This window comes from Mya arenaria, chromosome 13 (genome assembly GCF_026914265.1).
Source record: "Mya arenaria isolate MELC-2E11 chromosome 13, ASM2691426v1".
In the NCBI taxonomy this organism is placed as follows: Eukaryota; Metazoa; Mollusca; class Bivalvia; order Myida; family Myidae; genus Mya; species Mya arenaria.
The window spans coordinates 23,224,367-23,246,574 of NC_069134.1; the positions used below are offsets into that span (position 1 = coordinate 23,224,367).

Genomic DNA, 22,208 nt, shown 5'->3' on the forward strand with positions numbered 1-22,208 from the left:
TAGTGGTCTGTCAGAAGTGTTCACTGGTAAAGGAAATAATTGCAGCCAATGGCCTGTCAGAAATGTTCACTGGTAAAGGCAATAGATAAAGCCAATAGTCTGTCAGAAGTGTTCACTGGTAAAGGCAATAAAGGCAGCCAATAGTCTGTCAGAAGTGTTCACTGGTAAAGGCAATAAATGAAGCCAATGGTCTGTCAGAAGTGTTCACTGGTTAAGGAAATAGATGCATCTACTGGTCTGTCAGAAGTGTTCACTGGTAAAGGAAATAGATGCAGCCAATGGCCTGTCAGAAATGTTCACTGGTAAAGGCAATAAATGAAGCCAATGGTCTGTCAGAAGTGTTTACTGATTAAGGCAATAGATAAAGCCAACGGTCTGCCAGAAGTGTTCACTGGTAAAGGAAATAGATGCAGCCAACGGTCTGTCAGAAGTGTTCACTGGTAAAGGAAATAGATGCAGCCAATGGTCTGTCAGAAGTGTTCACTGGTAGAGGAAATATATTCAGTCAATGGTCTGTCAGAATTGTTCACTGGCAGAGGAAATAAATGCAGCCAATGGCTTGTCAGAAGTGTTCACTGGTAAAGGAAATATATTCAGCCAATGGTCTGTCAGAAGTGTTCACTGGCAGAGGAAATAAATGCAGCCAACGGTCCGTCAGAAGTGTTCACTGGCAGAGGAAATAAATGCAGCCAACGGTCTTACAGAAGTGTTCACTGGCAGAGGAAATAAATGCAGCCAATGGCTTGTCAGAAGTGTTCACTGGCAGAGGAAATAAATGCAGCCAATGGTCTGTCAGAAATGTTCACTGGTAAAGGAAATAGATGCAGCCAATGGTCTGTCAGAAGTGTTCACTGGCAGAGGAAATAGATGCAGCCAATGGCTTGTCAGAAGTGTTCACTGGCAGAGGAAATAAATGCAGCCAATGGCTTGTCAGAAGTGTTCACTGGCAAAGGAAATATATTCAGCCAATGGTCTGTCAGATGTGTTCACTGGCAGAGGAAATAAATGCAGCCAATGGCCTGTCAGAAGTGTTCACTCTTCACTTGTCACTCTTATTCGGTGAGCATTTTGCAAACCATTTGCCTTTATCAGCGAACACTTAAAACTGGTCAACTTTTGTATTTTGACTTTCTAGCTGTAAAGATTGTTTGTAATGACAAAATTAGGTTGAGCTTCAGCAAAATCTACTAGACATTACTAACCTGGTGTGAAGTTCAACAAGTCTGAAGGGTGCTTGTGCATGGTGTGTTTGTCATTTCAATACTAAGTTTCTTTTGCCAACAATTTATTCAGTTCCTCGTTCAATATCTTGCATACAGATCAGAAAATCGAAAAAAAAACATTATTGTATTTTGTTGATCTCAGCAGAAATATTGATTATAGAATTATTTATTTAACACAGGTTTGCACATCTGTTATATGATCTTTCTCACCGAGATCAATCACTATAGAATTATGACTGTATCATTAACGATGATTGATTTCTTGGACAGATAAATACTATCATAATAGTATATGTGTGATGATTGTTAATGAAGATAAATGACAAACTTCCGTTAGATCTGACTGGCTTTATGCGGCTAGTAGTTGTTTATTTATCAGCAGTACCTCATATTTTACATGCAAAATATTTTAATGTCATCATTTTGTTCAGTCAGTGTGTTAGCTCAAAATATTCTATTAAGAATATATATTGTTATGCTTTGTATGCGAAGTTATCACATTTCGAAGACAAACAATTGCCCTATCAGTCATGGTATTGTCAAGCCTTGGTGTTGTCGTGGTGAGAAAAAAAATGATTGATTGCCATCCTCTTGTTTGAGAGGAAGATATAAGGACTCTCATTTATCTATATTTTTCATTTACCTTTTTTTTGTATATATGGTAATAAAACAAACTACTATAATTTTTATACACTCTCTGTGATAATTTTAAATAGTCTATACTTTAATTGAAAATTATCTATAATTTAATGGAAACTAATATACTTACGTGTACATGAGCATTATAATTGAATTGTTTATGTTCTAAATTTAATGTCTTGATTTTAAGACAGAACTGTTTAAAAACAAGATTAATGGGCCGTTGAATAAAACGCATCATGAGTCCAATGTGCCTGAAATTAAATACACTTGTCAAGCAGCACATTTTGTAAAACAATAGGCCAGCTAATCACGTTTAAATCAAAGACGTAATTGATTGAGTGTGCCCCATTATTTGATACATATTAAGTCTGGGCTTTTGGTATGAGACCACAAAGTGGAAGCAAGAAATAACATGATCAAGTCTGATAGCTTTCATGTAGGCAATCAAAAGGAAATCATTGCAAGTAGCGTAGGCAAGTAATTTTGGGGGAGTGTTTGTGGTACCCAGCATGGAGAAACTGAACTATAATAATATGTCAATAACTAATTTGCAACTTTATTGGCTTTGAGTCCAATATCCTGTGATACAACCCGATCTATGTCACAGCAATGCACCTGTTTTGAATGATCGTTTTGTACAGATAAAAAATGAAGGTCTAAGATCTCTCCCCTCCCTTATCAAGAACTAACACCCTCCCCCCCTCTCTAATGAGATCGTGGATCCACTGCTGCTTCATGGGAAACAGATTTCCCACAGATTTTCTGGTAGCATGTGTGGCATAGAAATGGTGTTCCATTGGCATACCTAGGTGCATTTTTGCTGATAAACACCAATATTTATGTCTTATGGTGGAGCTCTAATGTTCCTTTGTACTTGGCAGTGGGTATTATTGTGTTAGTAGTAATTATGTGATTGTATTGAACTACAGGAGTATTTACTAACAATCAAGTACTTTGACTGCGAAAATCGTATAAATATTGACTGTACATGTTACGCTCAGTTTTATGATCCATAATAAAGTTGATCATGGAAATAGTTGTTACAAATACGCTATAACAAATACTATATCCCTGTTGAATAAGCGCACTTGGGTAAATACGTAACAGTGCATTCATGGTTTTGGCTTAAATATTTCATGCTATGATCTGAGGCTAATGAAATACTGTATTATAGTAGACGAGTGAAGGATTTATAAATGAATTTGTTATACAGCTAATTGTACAACTAAAAGGATCAGTGTTTACGTCAATAAAATGATTTTCAAAATATTTTGGATCTTAATCAGTGTGTATGCGTTTTTTTTCTTTTCATACTTTATATGATACTTGACTATGAATCATCAGTTTTCGTCAAGTTCTATTCTAATAGGAAGTTATAGGAAGTGTTTTTTATGCTGGATATGGTTGTAAGGTTTGCAATGATCAATATGCGTCAGTCTGGTTAATTGATAGTCAAATATTTATCTTGTACTTCTGTGGTTTTTGCTGATTGATACTAGTTTCTGTTCGATTTAGTAATTTCAATACTACAAGAATGTTAACTTTATCTTAAGTTTTCATCTTAGAATTATATACTAGTGTATCTTAAGTTCTCTTCTTAGAATGATAAACTATATATCTTAAGTTCTCGTCTTAGAATGATATACTGTATCTTAAGTTCTTGTCTTAGAATGATATAATGTACCTTCAGTTCTCATCTTAGAATGATACACTGTATCTTAAGTTCTTGTCATAGAATGATATACTATATATCTTCAGTTCTCATCTTAGAATGATATACTGTATCTTAAGTTCTTGTCTTAGAATGATATAATGAACCTTCAGTTCTCATCTTAGAATGATATACTGTATCTTAAGTTCTCTTCTTAGAATGATAAACTATATATCTTCAGTTCTCATCTTAGAATGATATACTGTATCTTAAGTTCTTGTCTTAGAATGATATAATGTATCTTCAGTTCTCATCATAGAATGATATACTGTATCTTAAGTTTTTGTCTTAGAATGATATACTATATCTTCATTTCTAATCTTAGAATTATATATTGTATCTTAAGTATTGTCTTAGAATGATATACTCTATCTTTAGTTCTTGTCTTAGAATGATATTAATTGTTTAAATGCTTCATTTATTCATCGGAATATTTATTGGAATCGGAAAATAGATGCCATGTCGGTAAGATAAAAATTTGGTGACCCAATATGGAAAAATATGGTGTCACTGCTCGACCAGTCCTGGACCAATGGCGTTCGGTCATTTATATTTTAGACATGATATATACTTATCTTTAGAACTCTTCTTAAAAGAATGATATACTATATTTTCAGTACTAATTTTTGAATGATATACAGTATATTTTCAGTATTCATCTTAGAAAGAGCTTATAAGGATATACTATATCTTTAGTACTCATCTTAGAATGATAATACCTAATCTTCAGTACTCATATTAGAATGATATACTGTATCGTAAGTTTTTGTATTAGAATGATATACTCTATCATAAGTTTTTGTATTAAAATGATATAATGTAACCTCAGTACTCATCTTGGAATTATATACTGTATTTTAGTACCTGTCCAAGCTTCACCTTTAAGTTGATAATAATATGTTCAGCTATCAGACAGTTATGCAACAGTTAATTGTAACCCCCCCCCCCCCCCCATGTCCGGGGGAATAGTGACTTTGACTTTGATTTGACTTTCCAAACAGTCATGAACTGCTAGTAAAATCCCTGGGTTATGCCCTGGGGGCGCCATGGTAACAATTGACTGGTACATTAAGTTTTCTAATGGCATCATGCAGTCTACAGTCATTTGGACTCTTGAACAGGTAGAGAGTGATGGAGTATGTGCTGCTGTGTACAGTGTACCAATAAACAAAGAAGAATAATGCCCTTCTTAAATGGCAATATCCTGCATTTGTACTGTTCTTAGCCAGGCTTCTTTAGACGAAAGATACATCTAGATTCGTATCACTGTTTTTGCTCAGAATTGCAATATTGTGATTGTTTTGTGCGTGGGAAGGCTCCAGGCCATTGTAGGTTTTACCTTTTATAATTTAACATCTTAATAGTAAATTGAGGGGTGAAAGCGAAAAGGTTCTAAGTGATATTAAATAAAAAAGCATATAGAGCCTTTTCACTTTCACCCCTCAAATTATAAATTTATTTATTTGTACATAAGACTGGGTTAAATACGTAATTAGTCAAATAGATTCACACCACCTGCTGTCAGAGAGATGAAGGATGATTTATTGTACATCAATTTACTCAAAATTGCTTTAACATTGACAGTTATGGCTGAAACATTCATTTGATTGATTCTGGATAAGTTTATTTGCTATGAAAGCCTATGGTGCATAGTAACATTCGCCCACATGCCCTACTGCATTTATACAGCATGAACACACGAATAAATGTGATCTATCAATACCGTAAATACATGTTACAAATTAAAACATTACGTAAACCTGTTGTTGCTAAATTAAAATGTGTTGTATGTTGTAGGATACAATTGTTTTAGTAATGGGCAAAAGCCTATATTTAGAGGTAATGAACAGAATTCAGGGTTCGAATTTAGACTCACATACTCGCAAAATGCGAGCGACATTTACAAATTGCGAGTGACTTTTATTCAAGCTCGCAAAATTCTGCGAGTGGTTTTTTCTAGACCACAAAATGTTAAAAGGAAAGTAGAATAAACATGAACTTAACTCCGCTACGTAGTCAAGTGTAAACAGCCTATAAGTGGCATGTTTACACTACCAGTATAAAGAAGACATTACGGAGTCCCGCTCTAGTAAGTTTTCAAAAATAAAACAAATACGGAAAAGGCCGAGTTTTATCTCGAATCTTTCCGGGATACTCCGAGGCGTGCATTATACAAAGTGAATACGAATGACGTAATCACCTAGCTCAATCATTGGCTAAATTTAGCGCTTACGCGCACTAGATGTAAACCACATCATCCTTTGAATATATTTTCGCCCAACTGTCAAAATGAATAGACTTCGTCGATCGATATATTTCATGGTCCAAAGTATCCACGCTACAATTACTGTTGCTTTTTTTATTTCAAATTTATAATGTTATTGATTATAATACTTACAGACTTAATGAAATCTGTAGCGTGCTAGTCGAATGGGTATTAAATTACCCGATGGCGAGGGTAAATATACAATGCAAATTATTGGACAGCTTTGTTATCAAGCAACTGCCAGCATCAGATGTGAGTCTTTCCGTACCCCCCCCCCCCCCAAAATAGGATAAGCCATCAACAAGTTCTAGTAGTCGAGTCACTCAAGATTGATAATTTTTAATATTCATAATATGTCTTAAGTGTAAATTTCTACTTAAATTAGTCAATATTATAAGGGAATAAAGCAAATAATAAAATTGCAAGTTGATTTTTCATTTTGCGAGTTGCCTCAAAATGCACTCGCAAAATTTTGCGAGTGCTCCTCAAAGTTAAATTCGAACCCTGGAATTTACTTTCTCATATGGTCATTCTTAATGGCTCCGAATAAACTAGTTTGGTACTGTCTGTAATGAACATATGGAAATTAAGCCATTTTATAACGGATGATATGATTGTCAGTGATGGAATTTAAACTAAAAGGATCCTTAAAGTTTGTGCATATGTTTTTGTGTTCTCAATTTGGCATCTTCCCTTCCCTAAATTTGCCACCAACTTCCACCAAATGCCACCCAAATCCATGGCAAATGGGTGGCACTTGGTGGAAAATGGGTGGCACTTGGTGGAAAATGGGTGGCACTTGGTGGAATATCAAGAATTCCACCAACTGCCATGAATTTTCCACCCAACTGGAGGTGGCAGTTGGTGTAAAATTGAACTCAGTTTTTTTTTCATGTGGCACTTGGTGAAAAAGTTGGGACTTAGTTAATTTTTCATATGGCAGTTGGTGAAAAAATGAACTTAGTTAATTTTTTGGGTGGCATTTGGTGAAAAAAGGCTCAGAAAATCTCAAGAGTTCTGTAAAATGGAACCATTACTTATCATGATGGAATAATAATAGAATTTACGACAGTTGCTGTTCATGCTGCTGTTTTAGCATCATTACATATGCTACTATTTAAAACTAACTGGTAATGTTGCTCAGGTTATACTGATGATGATTACGATGTTGGTGGTTCTATTGATGATGATTATGATGTTGGTGGTTCTATTGATAATGATTATGATGGTGGTGGTGGTGGTGGTGGTGGTGGTGGTGGTGGTAATTATGATGATTGTGGTGGTGGTGATTATGATGATTGTGGTGGTGGTGGTGGTGGTTGATTTTGACAATTGTGTTGTTGTTGGTAGTTCATTGTGGTGTTGGTGAATATGATTGTGGTGGTATAGGTGATTATGATGATTGTGGTGGTGGTGATAGTGATCATGATGATTGTGGTGGTGGTGAAAACAACAACAACATGTTGTTATTGATGATGATGATGATGATGATGATGGTGATGATGGTGGTGGTGGTGGTGGTGGTGGTGGTGATGATGATGATGATCATGATGATGATGATGATCATGATGATGATGATGACAACAACAATGTGATGGTGATTATCATGATCATGATAATGATGAGTTAAACTAAGTTTTCTGTGTACATGTGCTCTGTTGCTATTTCCCCAAAGGTACACCTGGGATGCATTAATGTTTGATTTAAACTCGGAATGACCTCTCTGCTGGAAAATCTCCTCAAAATATTTGAATCTTCTGACAGTTACTAGCATTAATTTTGTGGAACTTTGAATAGTGAGAGAAAAATTTGTGCAGTTTTGTTTGATAAAATGGATTGATTATAAGGTAACTGTTTTTTTTATCATATTAACATCCAAAAAAGATCATGACTTATCATTTTATTTTATTTTTACACATATTAGGCTCTTTGTCTTTGTTTAAAGTTTGACTAAGAGATAAGCGTTATGCATGTACTGTCAAGTATGTTTCACTTTATTCCAAAATAATTGACAAATACTCAGTCAAGCAATGTACTAAGTTTAAAAATTATCATTCAATTTGTACAATGAAGTTGAAGATGTATAAAGAAATGCTATACACATTTTTTCCAGACAACCCCCCCCCCCCCATAAGGATGACAATGTACTTGGACAAGATTCTAAGACCTTTTTGGTAAATATTTGAATATTACAATACAAAGACTGACCTCATAGTTTTATCATATTTTATTAGCTTATCATAACTTATTTAAAAGTACTAAGTGCTATGAAGGGTGAGATAAACAATATTAAATGCCAGTCAAGAAAAGATGTAGAAGATGTATATGATCTAAAGGGTGTGTGTGTTTTTAAGAAAAATCGTTATTGGTATTGACAAAGCCTTGGTGTAATTCATGTTGTTGGCTGCATGATTTTGAAAAAATAAAGATATTAAAGTGAATCTTGGTGTAAACATGTTTCCAAAGACATTTGTAGAACAAATTGTAGAACAAATAACATTCTTCTGTGAGGCAAACCCTGTTATATTGAACAGATTTATTAAAATGATCGCTTTTTTCAGAAAGAAATATGAATAGGGGACTTCTATAGCAGAAGAAGTATAGCCAAACTTGCAGAAAACAACAACCGAATGACTGCATCACTAAAGAAAAGAAACAGGTTATTGACATTTCAATATTCAAAATACCAAAACCGGTAGTTAAATTAACTTTTTACCTGTATTGTCATTGCTAATACAACAGACAAGTGCTCTTGTAAAACATATTTGCAATGATTCAATGTATGAGGCTGAATTCTATAATTAGTTATGGTATATCATTTTGTTGTTATACTTGGTATTAATCTGGCTAGGCCCAAAGCTGAAGAAACTTATTTAAGAGTATGTTTTTAATGTTGTCATTTTATTTATGCATCTAATTTTGAAATATATTTTGAATAATGATAGCTAAAATGAAACCTCCAAAATAAATAATACTAAAACTGTTTTCAGGATTTCTCCAAATGTAGAAATGCAGACAGCTCTTCACTATCAACTGTGATCCTTTGTAATTTTGTGTACATATGAAACTAAATGACTGCAAAGAAATGTTTTTTGTTGTTCTTAGGTTGTTGTATGCATACTTCATAAATCCCATGATTTTATTTCCACCAAGTGCCACGTAATTTCCACCAACTGCCACATTGGCATGGCATTTGGTGAAAAAAGATCAAAGAAACTGAACGTGGCATTTGATGGAAAATTGTTCCAATACTCCACCAACTGCCACCTTGGGGTGGCATTTGGTGAAAATTTTGCCACCAACTGCCACGTGGCATTTGGTGGAAAACGTTCCAATACTCCACCAACTGCCACGTTGGGGTGGCATTTGGTGAAAAAATTTGCCACGTGGCATTTGGTGGAAAATGTTCCAATACTCCACCAACTGCCACGTTGGGGTGGCATTTGGTGAAAAAAATTGCCACGTGGCATTTGGTGGAAAATGTTCCAATACTCCACCAAGTGCCACGTTGGGGTGGCATTTGGTGGAAAATGGTGAAAAATTAGATCAAAGTCCCATTTTATTCTGTTTTTCATCATTTTACACCAAGTGCCACCCGTTCCAATACTCCACCAACTGCCACCCATTTTCCACATCCAATTCGTGGCAAATTTAGGGAAGGGTTAATCTCTCCACATTATTAGAATACAACGTTTAATTCGGCCATGTCTTTAATGCCTTGCACCCACATTAGACTTGTTATACATTATAACTATTTTATAGACATTTTTGACATCTAAAGAGTTAGTAATATATTGTTGATTCATTCAATCCAGTAATCAAGAAGTAAATTAGAATTCGAGTACTCCGGCAATTAATAGAGTACTTGGGTATGATCATTGCCATCCTGAATGATTTTATTCAGTCAGTCCAGGAAACATGGTCATTTCTAAAATGAATTTCTTGTCAGACTCAGTGAAAATACTCATCCGTTTCCTGTTCTTTCTTTGCAGCTTTAGTAAGTTCATCGACTGGCCATATCATTTTTCATCGGTAGTTGGCTGTATGACTTTTCATGGCCATGGCTGTAAATATTTGCCTTAAGTTAGTGGCTACTTGTTTACAAATAGTCATTTGTTGAATCTTTAGCCACATTGATGATGTTTTGACGACGTATTAAATAATATAAATATTTGCTGAAAAGTCTGCACTGTTCCAGTCTGAAGGTTGGAGTGTTTTCCTATTTTGAAGGAAAGATATTTCCTGAGATGTAAACATGTTCCTTGTATTTCTGACAACAGTGCCTTCTGTTCTGCTCTTCAGGATGAACAAACGGATTAAGTATGTTTTCAGTTAGTTGAAAAAAAAAAAATGGTTGGAAATATTGTGTTCTGGGTCTGATGAAAGTCTGAATTTGATGTTGTAGTGTTTACTTTGAACACATTCAGAACTCCTCGGCCACTTTTATCGAAAACAACCTCGGATGTATGCCGGTACATTAAAAAGTTCGTAAATTTTTCAATTGAGTTGTATTTATTGATCTAAGTTTAAATTGATTGCCAGTGAAGTGTATTATTGCAAACATAATTACAATACCCAAGAGTTCAGTCATAAATTTTACCTGCTAAATAAAATTACTACGCGATCTACTAGCAGCGGACTTAAACGTAACTCTTTTTATCCCCTGCCTTGAAAAGGCGAGGGGATAAAGTAATGGTAGGCGCGATTCTGTGCGTGCGTCCGTCCGTCCCACATTCATTTCTTTGCATCTCCTCTTACATTTCTCATGCGATTTCTACCAAACTTTACAGATTGATGATCATAAAGTGAAGCAGCGCATATAGTCGAGCTTTCCTGATTCTACCATTTTTGAAAGAGTTATTGCCCTTTGCTTATTTTACATTTAAAATTGGTTTCTTCGCAACTCCTCTTACGTTTTTCATGCGATTTCTACCAAACTTTCACAGATTGATGATCATAATGTGAAGCAGGGCATAATGTCGGGCTTTCCCGATTTGACAATTTTTGAAAGAGTTATTTCCCTTTGCTTATTTTACATTTAAAATTGGTTTCTTCGCACCTCCTCTTACGTTTTTCATGCAATTTCTACCAAACTTTCACAGATTGATGATCATAAAGTGAAGCAGCGCATATTGTCGGGCTGTCCTGATTCAAATCTTTCACAGATTGATGACTGTATAGTGACGCAGCGCGTAGTGTTGGCCTTTCGCGATTCTGCCATTTTTGAAAGAGTTATTGCCCTTTCTTTATTTTACATTTAAAATTGGTTTCTTCACAAATCCTCTTACGTTTTTCACGTGATTTCTATTAAACTTTCACAGATTGATGACTGTATAGTGACACAGCGCACATTGTTGGGCTTTTGCGATTCGACTATTTTTGAAAGAGTTATAGCCCTTTGTTTATTTTACATTTAAAATTGGTTTCTTTGCAACTTCTCTTACGTTTTTCATGCGATTTCTACCAAACTTTCACAGATTGATGTCTTTATAGTGACACAGCGCATATTGTCGGGCTTTCGCGATTCAGCCATTTTTGAAAGAGTTATTGCCCTTTTTTTTTTACATTTAAAATTGGTTTCTTCGCAACTCCTATTACGTTTTTCATGCGATTTCTACCAAATTTTCACAGATTGATGACTATATAGTGACGCAGCGCATATTGTCGAGTATTTGCGATTCGACCATTTTAGGAAGAGTTATTGCCCTTTCTTAATTTTACGCATTTCTTATGTTCCTGAGAAACTACCCTTACCATTGATTGGCTCTCTTTACAATAAATGCCCCCATGAGGCGGGGGATATAGCTGTCTGTGACTACTCTTGTTGAGTATGTAAATCGTCCAAATACATCCAAGGTTGTTTTCGATAAAAATGGCTGAGGAGCTCTGAATGCTTTGAACGCAGTAGATGTTTCTTTAAATGCATGCTCATACAGTCAATATCTTCTGAGCTGCAGTCACACAAATTGAAGTAATAGTAAGTGTTTGTGTTTGGTTTTCTTAACAATTAAGTTGGCAGGGTGGGTCCTGAGCCTGATGCTGACTTTAAATTGTTTAAAAGACCAAAAATAAATGCTAAGTGTTCAGTGAAAAATGTCCTTCAAATGCCTCTATATTAGCTTATGTGCATCCACAAGCCTCTAAATAACTGACTTAATAAAGCAATTAATGACTAAATGGTATATGGTAAAGCAGTTTTGAACCAAAATTCCACGATCTTTAACAGTGAGGAGAAAAGAGAGGTTCAGCAGGAATTCTCAAATCTGGTGACAACACATTCCTCCCATGATTGAATCATTTGGGCGAGGGGAGAAACATCATGATACCTCATTGTAAAGAATAGGGCTTGATGAGATTAACTGAAGATTGATCTGGGTAAAAAATCCAGACTGCATGTCAAAGAATAAATCATTCCAAGATTGTTGGTCCCAGCAGATATTGTTTATCTCCATTTTGTTGTATTGACAGCTGGGCTGACCGCTGTTTTCCCATTTTTTTGCTATTATCCAAATCAGACTGTTTCGCTTTTCTCCTAAATTGGAGGATATTTTAAATGTTTATGAATTGTTTAGGGGATTTGTGACTTTCTGTAACTTGGGAAATTTGAAGCCTTTCCTCTATTTCGGATTTTTTTTCTTGAGTCATTGCAGGGTGATCGATTGTTGTTTTCTCATTATTTTCAGCGTTCTCTCTTGTGTCATTTTGATGTTTTTATACCTCTTTCTTATTTATTTTTTGTAATTGATTTTTCTCATCTCATCAAATAAAAAAAAAACTGAAAAGAGAAAATATGTGTTCGTAGATACTTCAGTAGTATGGACCTTCTCTGTTAAAGGAAATCATTTCAAAGTCTTTGATGTGGAGAGAGATAAGAAATTAATTTAAGTGGTTGCTATGAGGCATATATAGATGATGATCTGTTGTTAGGCATGGTATTAAAAAGGCTGTTTGGAAATTTCCATAGTTGAAGAATTTTATATGAGTTTGTGTTTTACTTGAAATGTTCATTGTCTGTATTGCTGTTTATTTAGGATAGACAACTTGGCTGGACTTTAAGTAGTCTAAGTTTAAAAATATGTTGTCACAAAGTTTAAAAGTAAATAAAGTGGATTAAATAAAGTGGATTAAAAAACATGGATGATCGAAGCGGTGCTGGAATATGACAAGACAAATATGAATACAAACAACAATTGACCTTGACATTGGATTTGTCAGTGTCTCAAGGTCATGTTTATGAAGATGGTGTTTTAATGTAAATGTTGTAATTCTCAATGTGTTGCTATGGCAACAAGAGAAGGAGGTGAGAATGATCTTGAGGAGAAAAAAGTGGAGCCAGTGGGGACATATCATCTGTCTGTACCCAACCCGCTTACACGAACAGTGTCCTTGAATGATACAAAGGCATACCAGAAAATCAAGCAACAGGATAAGGACTATATGCCAATGTCGAACAGTGAGACAGACTTGCGGAGGTATTTTCTATCACCCAAGGGTATAAGGCGTTCAGTATCTGTGAACGACTACACAAATGAGATTATACGCTGTCCTTTGGGAGTCAAATTCAACCTAAGTGACGATGAAGTTTTTGAATTTCCACACACACGCTCGCCTATTTCATTGAAGGTAAAGTTTGTAATAAAAAATTGTAGTGTTTACAACCAGACCCAGAGTTGAAATGCAGTAGAAAATCTATGTTAAATGAAAAGCAATATCTCATTTTGTGTGCATTGCCATTTTAAATGCATTATTGACCTATGTTTTCAAACAAATATATTGAACTATCAGACTAAATTCCAAAATATTCTTTTCAGATTTTTTCTCCAAACATGTTATTACACTTGCATCTGTTTGGTTTTATATGAATATCCCTAATGAATATAGAAACATTGTTTGTATTAAACTTGTTGAACAATAACATGCTAAACTCCCATTATGTTCTGGTAATGGTTCAACAGCTTCAGTAACATATAAGGTATTTTCACCAAACGCTATAATTGCACCATTAGTATTGTCATGTAAGGGAGATGGATGTTTACCATATAGGCTTGTTTAAGTGGAAAGGGGGATGGGGATTTGTCCTGGTCAATCCTACTTGTCACATGTTTGCCATAATAGTCTGGTCTTGTGAAAAATCACGCACGTGAAACTGACTTTGTTGGATATTATCTCCCTTTTAATTAAGAAATATACTCATTTTTTTTACAAGCTTAAACCAAATATTACTAGAAGATACATATTTACTATATTTTTTTGTTAAGGTGAGGGAGGTTTTAACTCTAAATCTTTATTGATTGTCAGGTTTTTTCAATCTTGATATCAATTATTAATCAATAAGTAGATTAAGTTATTTGACTTTATACATATAAAAATGTCTTATGGGTTTGCTAACTCTTTTTTAAACAGCATTATGAGGGCAAACTGTTTATTAATGATAATTTATTGATGGATATACTACTATACTATACGTCTTCATTTAACTTCACACAATAAAATAAATCATCATTATTGTGCCAAAATATTTGGTTTTAGTAACATGAATAAATTATATAAAGGCAATTAACCTGAAGATAGACAAATTCATTAAAATTAAGTTATCTGGAAATCCTTTTATTTTTGTATGATTAAAATGAGAATAAGGTGAGAATACATCAACAATTGCATCAGCCTTGGTAGTAACAAAACTGCTTAATTTGTGGCAATCTTATAATGATCTTTCTTGAGGGATAAAGGTCTTAAGTGGGGTTTATTGTGAGTAATTGCCTATCTTATTCCCTGGTGTTGAGTTTTTCTCAGAAGTTTCCCCTTGAAAACAAAGTGCAGCAAATTTAGCCGTGAGAAACTTCAGAATTTCTGTGATTTAAAGAGTCCTTGACAAGAACAATCTTATTCATTTTTTTTTTTACTCTTAACATCAAGTACAGATATGTTTAACGGCAATGTTACATGCTAAAATGCTTCAAACTCAAAACCTTCAAGGGGGACAAAGTGACCCCCACCTACCATGGACCTGCCAAGCGACCTTATTATTATTATTATTTAACTCAACTCCCTGGACCACAACAATGAAGTTCAGGGATTTGTGCTTTTATTCATTCCTACCAATGGTCAAATTTACCATCACAATTTGTTTTTTGGCTAGAATATTTAATTCCTTCAGTTCCTAAATGATTTTACTTGGTTTCTTATGTTTCAAAATACATTCTTATGTTACAATATATATAATCCTTATTAAGTGCTGATATGTCTTAGTTATTCTGTTGATAATACATTGGACCAGCTAGCTTTGAACCACCTCCATTGATTTTGCAATTGTTACCGCACCCACCATTCAAGTAATTGAAACTATACACAAAGAGGGCCAATTGCAAATTATGTATACTTTCAATAACAAGGGTTGGGTGTGGTAAATGTTTTGCACCGTTGTCAAGGTAACTGTATTTTGAACCAACTTAAGGATTGAAAGTGTTTAACTCTCTTTGAATATATTTGCTTTCTTTTCTTGTTGCACATGTTGAACATGTTCAAGTATTGTTAGATTGCTACAGCAGTATAATTAATTTGTCACATTTTGTTTTGTTGCAGAAAGAGCTCAGCTTTTCCAGAAGATCCAGCAAGTAAGACAACTCTACTGGAGTATCTTTGAAGAAGATTTGTAACATTTCTCTCCCTTACCTTAGCAGTAGTAAAAAGATAATAGTTGTTATCTCCCATATTTCCATTGTTTAGCCTTGAGTTACTGTATTCCAAGATAGTCATAACTTATTCTATAATATTAAGAGGTTACTGTGAAGTTGATCTAACCCCTGGAAATCAGGAAGTACCATTTAGGCATTTACAATAGCAGTCTGTTGGAAAGACTGTAAATTAAATACTACCAATGGCTTAGCCCAAGATAGGCATAATTCCATATAAAAATAGCAATTGTGGCAATACTTACACCCAGTATTGTGCTCTACATATGTACTGCCATATTTCAGTCGTGGTCCCCGGAAGTCAGTGGTCGGGCCCAACAAGTCACCCATTCTGCAGGCAAGATGTCCCTCCCCACACTTTTATGGTAAGTCTCCTCTTCCAAAATAAGAAACCAAACATTAGAATCATACAAGTTTTACATAAATCAAAAGAAGTTTAAAATCTTCCACAAGCCTGAAAAACAGTTGCTAGCTTGTTTCTTCATTTTATTGTGTTAACCTCGGTGTTAACGTTGTCAAGTCGCGCTAAAACCTAAGCCATGGCCATAACATAAAAACCATTCAAGTTATTCAACTGAAACTTGGTATACTTCCTGGCAGAGACAATACACACATGATTAGCAAGGCCCATAAATCTTGTTTTAATTGTCCAGTTTTGCAATTTTTTCGACTGAAAAAAAAAGATGAGTATTGGTGTTTGCTCTCTTTTGCTTGTTTAAAAGGTTTATTCTTCTTAATATAGTGTGAATTTTGATCACTTAGTGCTGTAAAGGTTCCAAAGCGAAGCGTTCTTTGCATTTATGTTATTGAATTACTGACAGATTATACTGGTCTCTGCTAGTATGGTGTCTAATTTTATTTGGTGTCAGACTTCTAAAAGAATATTACAGGCTTAGAAATAGCCTGAGTTGAAAAAATGCTGTACAATGGTGAACCTCATATTGATTGCTCTTAATTCAAAAAGTGGAAATATTTGCAAAATGTATTTAAATTGATGCAATTATACTTGCTGAATGTACTTAACGATAAATAATTGTTCTGTTAAGGTGAAATATTATTTTTTCCAGTTAATTACCAGACACTTTTCCCCCATAAGTGTTTCGTTACCTTTTCTGTGTAATTTGCTTTCCTGCCTTTCCAGATAATTGCAGAGAATCACATTTTCTTCTTGAATAAGACAATTATTGTTAATTTCACTGGGGTCAGAAGTAAAAATAATGTAATTGTCATCATTATGCATTCCCTTGAGCTTATACCCCGCCAGTTACTGCACGGTAATCCTTTTTACTAATGTGATTTTCGCTATGTGGAATAACTAGAAATGAAAAACCCTGTTCACTGGGGATCACATCTTATTCCTGTCACAATGAGGGATTAATCTTTTGTGAAAACTGGAAGAATTTCTTTTCCTTTCTTTGAGTAGGTGTGGTATAGGATCATGCTGACAATATTTGATGTTTCAGCCTTTAATGGTTGCTTTTAGTTTCTGTCTGACTAACATTATTAACTTACTTACCATCCTTGTCTTGAAGATCATCTTGTATATTGTTTGCTCAAAAAGGAAAAACATTTAATATAACAGAGTGCTCAATCTGTGCTCAAGATGTGCTATTGTGATGCCAATTGTCTGGCATCAACATTTTAAAACTTAAAACATCAATTCTTCCCTGAAACCCCATCAAAAGTGGCCCCGCCCCAGTGGTCACAAGTTTGCAATAAACAAATATAGTAAAATATTTGGGAGTCTTCTTCTCTGAAGCCGCAAGGCCCAGACTCTTGATGTTTAGTGCCTTATGTAGTGGTCCTTTACCAAGATTGTTCATATTATGACCATGGGGTAAAAAATGTCCCCACCCAAGGGGTCCAAGGTTTTCTTCATACTTAAAAAGTAAAAACTTCGAAAATCTTATCTGTGACCACAAGGCTAAGATTTCGATAATTCCACTGACTAGTTGGTCATTTTTGATCTGGTGGGCGATATAGGGCCTAGGCCCTTTTGTTTTATTTTAAAACTTTGCATGAAGGAGGTTTCGAAGCACTTTGTGTGTGGGTATGGGTTCATGTGGGCTACTTTTTGTTACATTATCCTGATGTGTGTACATTATATATATATTGCAACATTTGAATGACATTTAAAAAAGCACAAGGAAAGTTAGCTGCTAAGCTTTATTCTCGACTACTACATTGGTTATTGTTCATGAAAGGTCGAAATGGTGGACTGCATCCAAACAATTATCTTATTCAGATCACCAAAAAATAACCCTCTGTTTATTGGAAAACTTGGTATACATGTTGCCAGCGACAAAATACAGTAGTTTAGCAAGGCCAAAAAATCTGGCTATGATTTAAGAGCGCCACAGAGCAATCACATTTTCTTACTCCATTATTCAGATCACCGAAAAATACTTCTTGATTTAAGGGAAAAGTAGACTAAATAGGGGGTTACTTTCTCCTGGAACTTGTCAGATTAACTCCCATAATTAATGGAGAAATCAGTTATAAAACTCATAAAGAATGGTTATATATGATGTATCACAAATGAAACTGAAATTATTTCAAGTGATTATTACACTGAATGTGTGATAAAATTTCGAAATATCAACCACTTCAGCATTTTGGCCACTAGCTATATCAGTTAAGTTTGTTTCAAATTTTGTATCAAAGTTAATGACTGTCCTTTTCTTGGGTCACAAGTTAATATATGATAACCTAGTTCACGTATGATAATGTTGACCTTGATAAACAATAAACACACACATGACATTGACTGCTGGAGGCCAGTGGAGGCTGCTTTTAATAGTAACTGTAGATAACTGGAAGTAAACAGAGAGGGTTGGTTTTTATATGATTAGCTGGTTTGTTTGTGGTATGCACAGCATTGTTTTCTCCTTCAATCCTTGTGAATGCAAGATGCTTGATAAGGATTGAGACAGTGGTCATAATGTGTTCATCAAGTAAGCACAAGCATTGTTTTCTCCGTCAATCTTTGTGAATGCACGATGCTTCATAAGGATAGTGACAGTGGTCATAGTGTCCATCGAGTAAGCCCTAGGAGATTTGATCCCTCATCTTAGTAGTATCACACAGGTTTACAGCATGGTCAGTGAACCAGGGATGCCAATTTTCCTCTTTTCAGCTGATTTCCTCTTTTTTGGCCAAAAAACTTTAAAATTGAAATTGTTGGCTTTATCTGTATGCAAAATATTAGAGATTAGAGATTATTTGTATATAGTGTGATGGGGATACTCCTATCTCATTGGCATCCCTGGGTAACGAGCTTCCTACGGAATAGATGTAGGAGCATGGCTGTGAGCAACATATAACAGAAGCTAAAAGTACTTCCTCACATCCCCATTGTATGCTAACCTGTGTCAGTAAGGTGATAATACTGTGGACATGAAGCATGTTAAGAAGATATCCACTCAATTCAACTTAATTATCCACTTAATTGTACATCTGATCCCCACTAGTTATATTGTAATTTTGTCATTAATGTTTTCAATATTTCTTGCAAAATGTCTGTCCAAAAATACAACAGGAAATTGTGGACATTGATTTCTTGGTCAGAGACAGAACATTGTTTATTCATTAATAACTAATGAAGCTCTGGAAGGCATTCAAATCAGGTAAAGTCATCTTTCAAGCATGGAAGCCCACATCATGCAACAGGAAACCAGGAGAAGTTTTTAATTTATCTTGTCTGGTTCTGGATGAAGTATTGTTGAGATATTGTCATAGCCTAGATGACCTCAATGTAGTCATTGGTACTCAATAGAGTTATAACTAAAGAGTTCTTAAAGGGTGCTGAACCCTGTCCTTTTTTGTAACACCCTTCTTCCCTCATGGAAACCAGCATAGGGACCTTTCTGTCCTCATTAAGACAAGCATGGGCACCCCTCAGCCCTCATGGAGACCAGCATAGGGACCCTTCTATCATTAAGACAAGCATGGGCAACCCTCTGCCCACATGGATACCAGCATAGGGACCCTTCGGCCCTCATGGAGACTAGCATAGGGACCTTTCTGTCCTCATTAAGACAAGCATGGGCACCCCTCCGACCTCATGGAGACCAGCATAGGGATCCTTCTGCCCTCATGGAGACCACCATAGGGACCCCTCCGCCCTCATAGAGACAAGCATGGGCACCCCTCCGCCCTCATGGAGACCAGCTTAGGCACCCTTCTGCCCTCACGGAGACCAGCATAGGCACCCTTCTGCCCTCACGGAGACCAGCATAGGCACCCTTCTGCCCTCACGGAGACCAGCATAGGCACCCTTCTGCCCTCACGGAGACCAGCATAGGCACCCTTCTGCCCTCACGGAGACCAGCATAGGCACCCTTCTGCCCTCACGGAGACCAGCATAGGCACCTTTCTGCCCGCACGGAGACCAGCATAGGCACCCTTCTGCCCTCACGGAGACCAGCATAGGCACCCTTCTGCCCTCACGGAGACCAGCATAGTGAGCAAACAAAAGTTCATATTTTGTCATATCAAAAGAATGTATATTTCCTCAATATGACAAAATGGTTTTTTTTGTAGATATTTAAAGTAACACCCAATTAGATATAATTAAGCATTACTCTATTTGGCACAAATTTTTAGATATATAATAAGATATGAAATGCTGAACTCATGCTGAACCTGCCTTAAGTATTTACAAAGTCTGGCATTATATTATCTCATATAAGTAGGTAATAATGGTATCAAAGTTGTAGCGAGATGGCAATTCACGATTTGCTATGCAAATATTAGGTAAGGTTTTATCAACAAAAGAGATTTTCTTTATCTTTTTAGTCGGATATGAATGAATCTAGTATCACCTTAAAGGAACATTGATTTGCTTTTCATAAAACAATCAACTTGACATTGTTGAATTGATATTTTAAGATTTATCAACAGAGAGGTCAATATCTGATAAAATAAAAAAAATAAAAATTGAACGTAACATTAAGACTAGAAAGCATATCTAAGAATTCAGTGAAATGATTGGTTTTAGGTTTTAAAAAAAACATTTATTTTGTAATTATGATATTTGATCTGATGTCAATTGTGAATTGTCAACAGTTACTGTTGTGTTCAATATTTTAATAGGAACGGTACTCCCATTGAAAACGTCATGGAAATGCAATCTCTCAGTCCCTCACAAGTAATGGTATATTGATCCACAGTTAACACTATATTATAAGGATGCCTTAGCTTTCCCCAGAACACTTACTATCAAATAATCAAATACTGTGGTAGAGCTAGTTAACTTAGTCAGCTTGTGACTGACATCTGCATACTGGCTTGTGTGTTCATGATGTCAGGAATGGAGTGCCATCTGGGCTCCCAATGCCAGGATTTGAGTGTCATCATGGTTTTAATTGTTTAAGATCAAGAGATTCACTGGCGAAAGGAGACTGTAGAGAAAAAACTAGAATTAATGGTTGTCTGAATTTTAGGATTATGCATAATATATAAATATATGTATATAAGGCATAATTCTATACATATTAATTGTACAAATAATGTCAGACAGGGTCATGATAATCTTGTTAGTGTCTTATAAATACGGAATATTTAATTGAGTATTTGAATAGCTAATGAAGAAACAATACCTACCTAATTGAAGAGACAGTTTTCGGATACTTGCGAGATATACTGGAGACCTAGAAATGTGTATGCTAAATCACTGGGTTGCCTGGTCCATCTTGTTTTAACAGTGCAAGACATTCATGGCTATAGCCAGTGTACACAGAATGGAGATATAAAGTCAGTGTATAAACAATTATTTATTATACACCATACTTTAGAGAACTGAGATAATTTACTATTTTAGTCTTAAGTTTTAAAGTGCTACATTAAAGTGTTGGAGTTAATTTATGTTTCTTATAATTCATATTGGGATCATCAAACATATTTGTGAAGAAAAATCATGATGACTGAGGGCTTTCTTATGATTCATGGTTATATGAGCTCACATATTTAGAAGTATTGTTAAGTGGTAAGACCAGAACCTTTGAAATGCTATATAATGATTGAATCAGAGTAATTATATCGTCCTAATTAAGGAAACAAGTATGTATTTTAAGCATGTAACCATTACATAGCTCGTTGTTCAACTATGCTTTTGAAGACAGAAGTGTACAATGGTTTCATTTTGATGTTGACAAGATAGTGTTGTTTTAAAGTATGATGTTTAACTGTTTGTGGCTAAAAGAAAGTGCACGATGTGTGGTCATACTGTGGCTTTAAGCATGATATAAAGTAGGATATTAGCAAAGAGACAGTTGTTTAGGTGACACTGAATATAGGAATTTATCTTCTTACAAGATTTCATAAAGATGTCAAAGACATATTTGTGAGTTGTTCATTATAAGATTGTAAAAAAAAAAATGAATAAACTTGTGGAAAGAAAATAGAGAAAGTGAAGGAAAGAAGTTGTGCCCATTCAAATAAGGAACACTAAGAATATTAAAATAATAGTACAAGTGACTCCAGCCATGTATCTTGGAGTACCAGGAAGGTTTCCAGAAATAGCTGACGACGGATCAGCCGTGCCGCGTCACCGGCGCGCGTCTCTCCAGCTGTGGGCGACGAATTCCTTCGAGAATCTGAGCCTGAGTCATGATGACAGTGTTCTACAGACGCGCAATCGTGGTCGTTCCAAACTCCGCAAAAATAAGTGTCTC

The 22,208-nt window shown here is 35.3% G+C and overlaps 1 protein-coding gene and 1 long non-coding RNA gene across 10 annotated transcripts in view; both read left to right on the forward strand.

Annotated features, from left to right (window-relative positions):
• LOC128213149 (microtubule-associated serine/threonine-protein kinase 3-like) overlaps window positions 1–22,208 on the forward strand; it is a 115,679-nt gene that overhangs the window by 60,723 nt on the left and 32,748 nt on the right. For 3 of the 9 annotated variants that reach the window (XM_052918690.1, XM_052918692.1, XM_052918691.1), the window contains 2 exons: window positions 15,425–15,456; window positions 15,820–15,899. In XM_052918690.1, the coding sequence (XP_052774650.1) occupies window positions 15,425–15,456; window positions 15,820–15,899 (112 nt within the window). Of the gene's footprint in view, window positions 1–2,726; window positions 2,746–3,002; window positions 3,155–3,208; window positions 3,277–12,873; window positions 13,466–15,424; window positions 15,457–15,819; window positions 15,900–22,208 lie in introns of those variants that run through there. The other 6 variants (XM_052918698.1, XM_052918693.1, XM_052918694.1 and 3 more) reach the window with 6 other exon arrangements.
• On the forward strand, window positions 7,962–9,077 carry LOC128213150 (uncharacterized). Its single transcript, XR_008257688.1, has 3 exons — window positions 7,962–8,016; window positions 8,404–8,501; window positions 8,833–9,077. It is a non-coding gene; the product is annotated as an uncharacterized LOC128213150 (long non-coding RNA).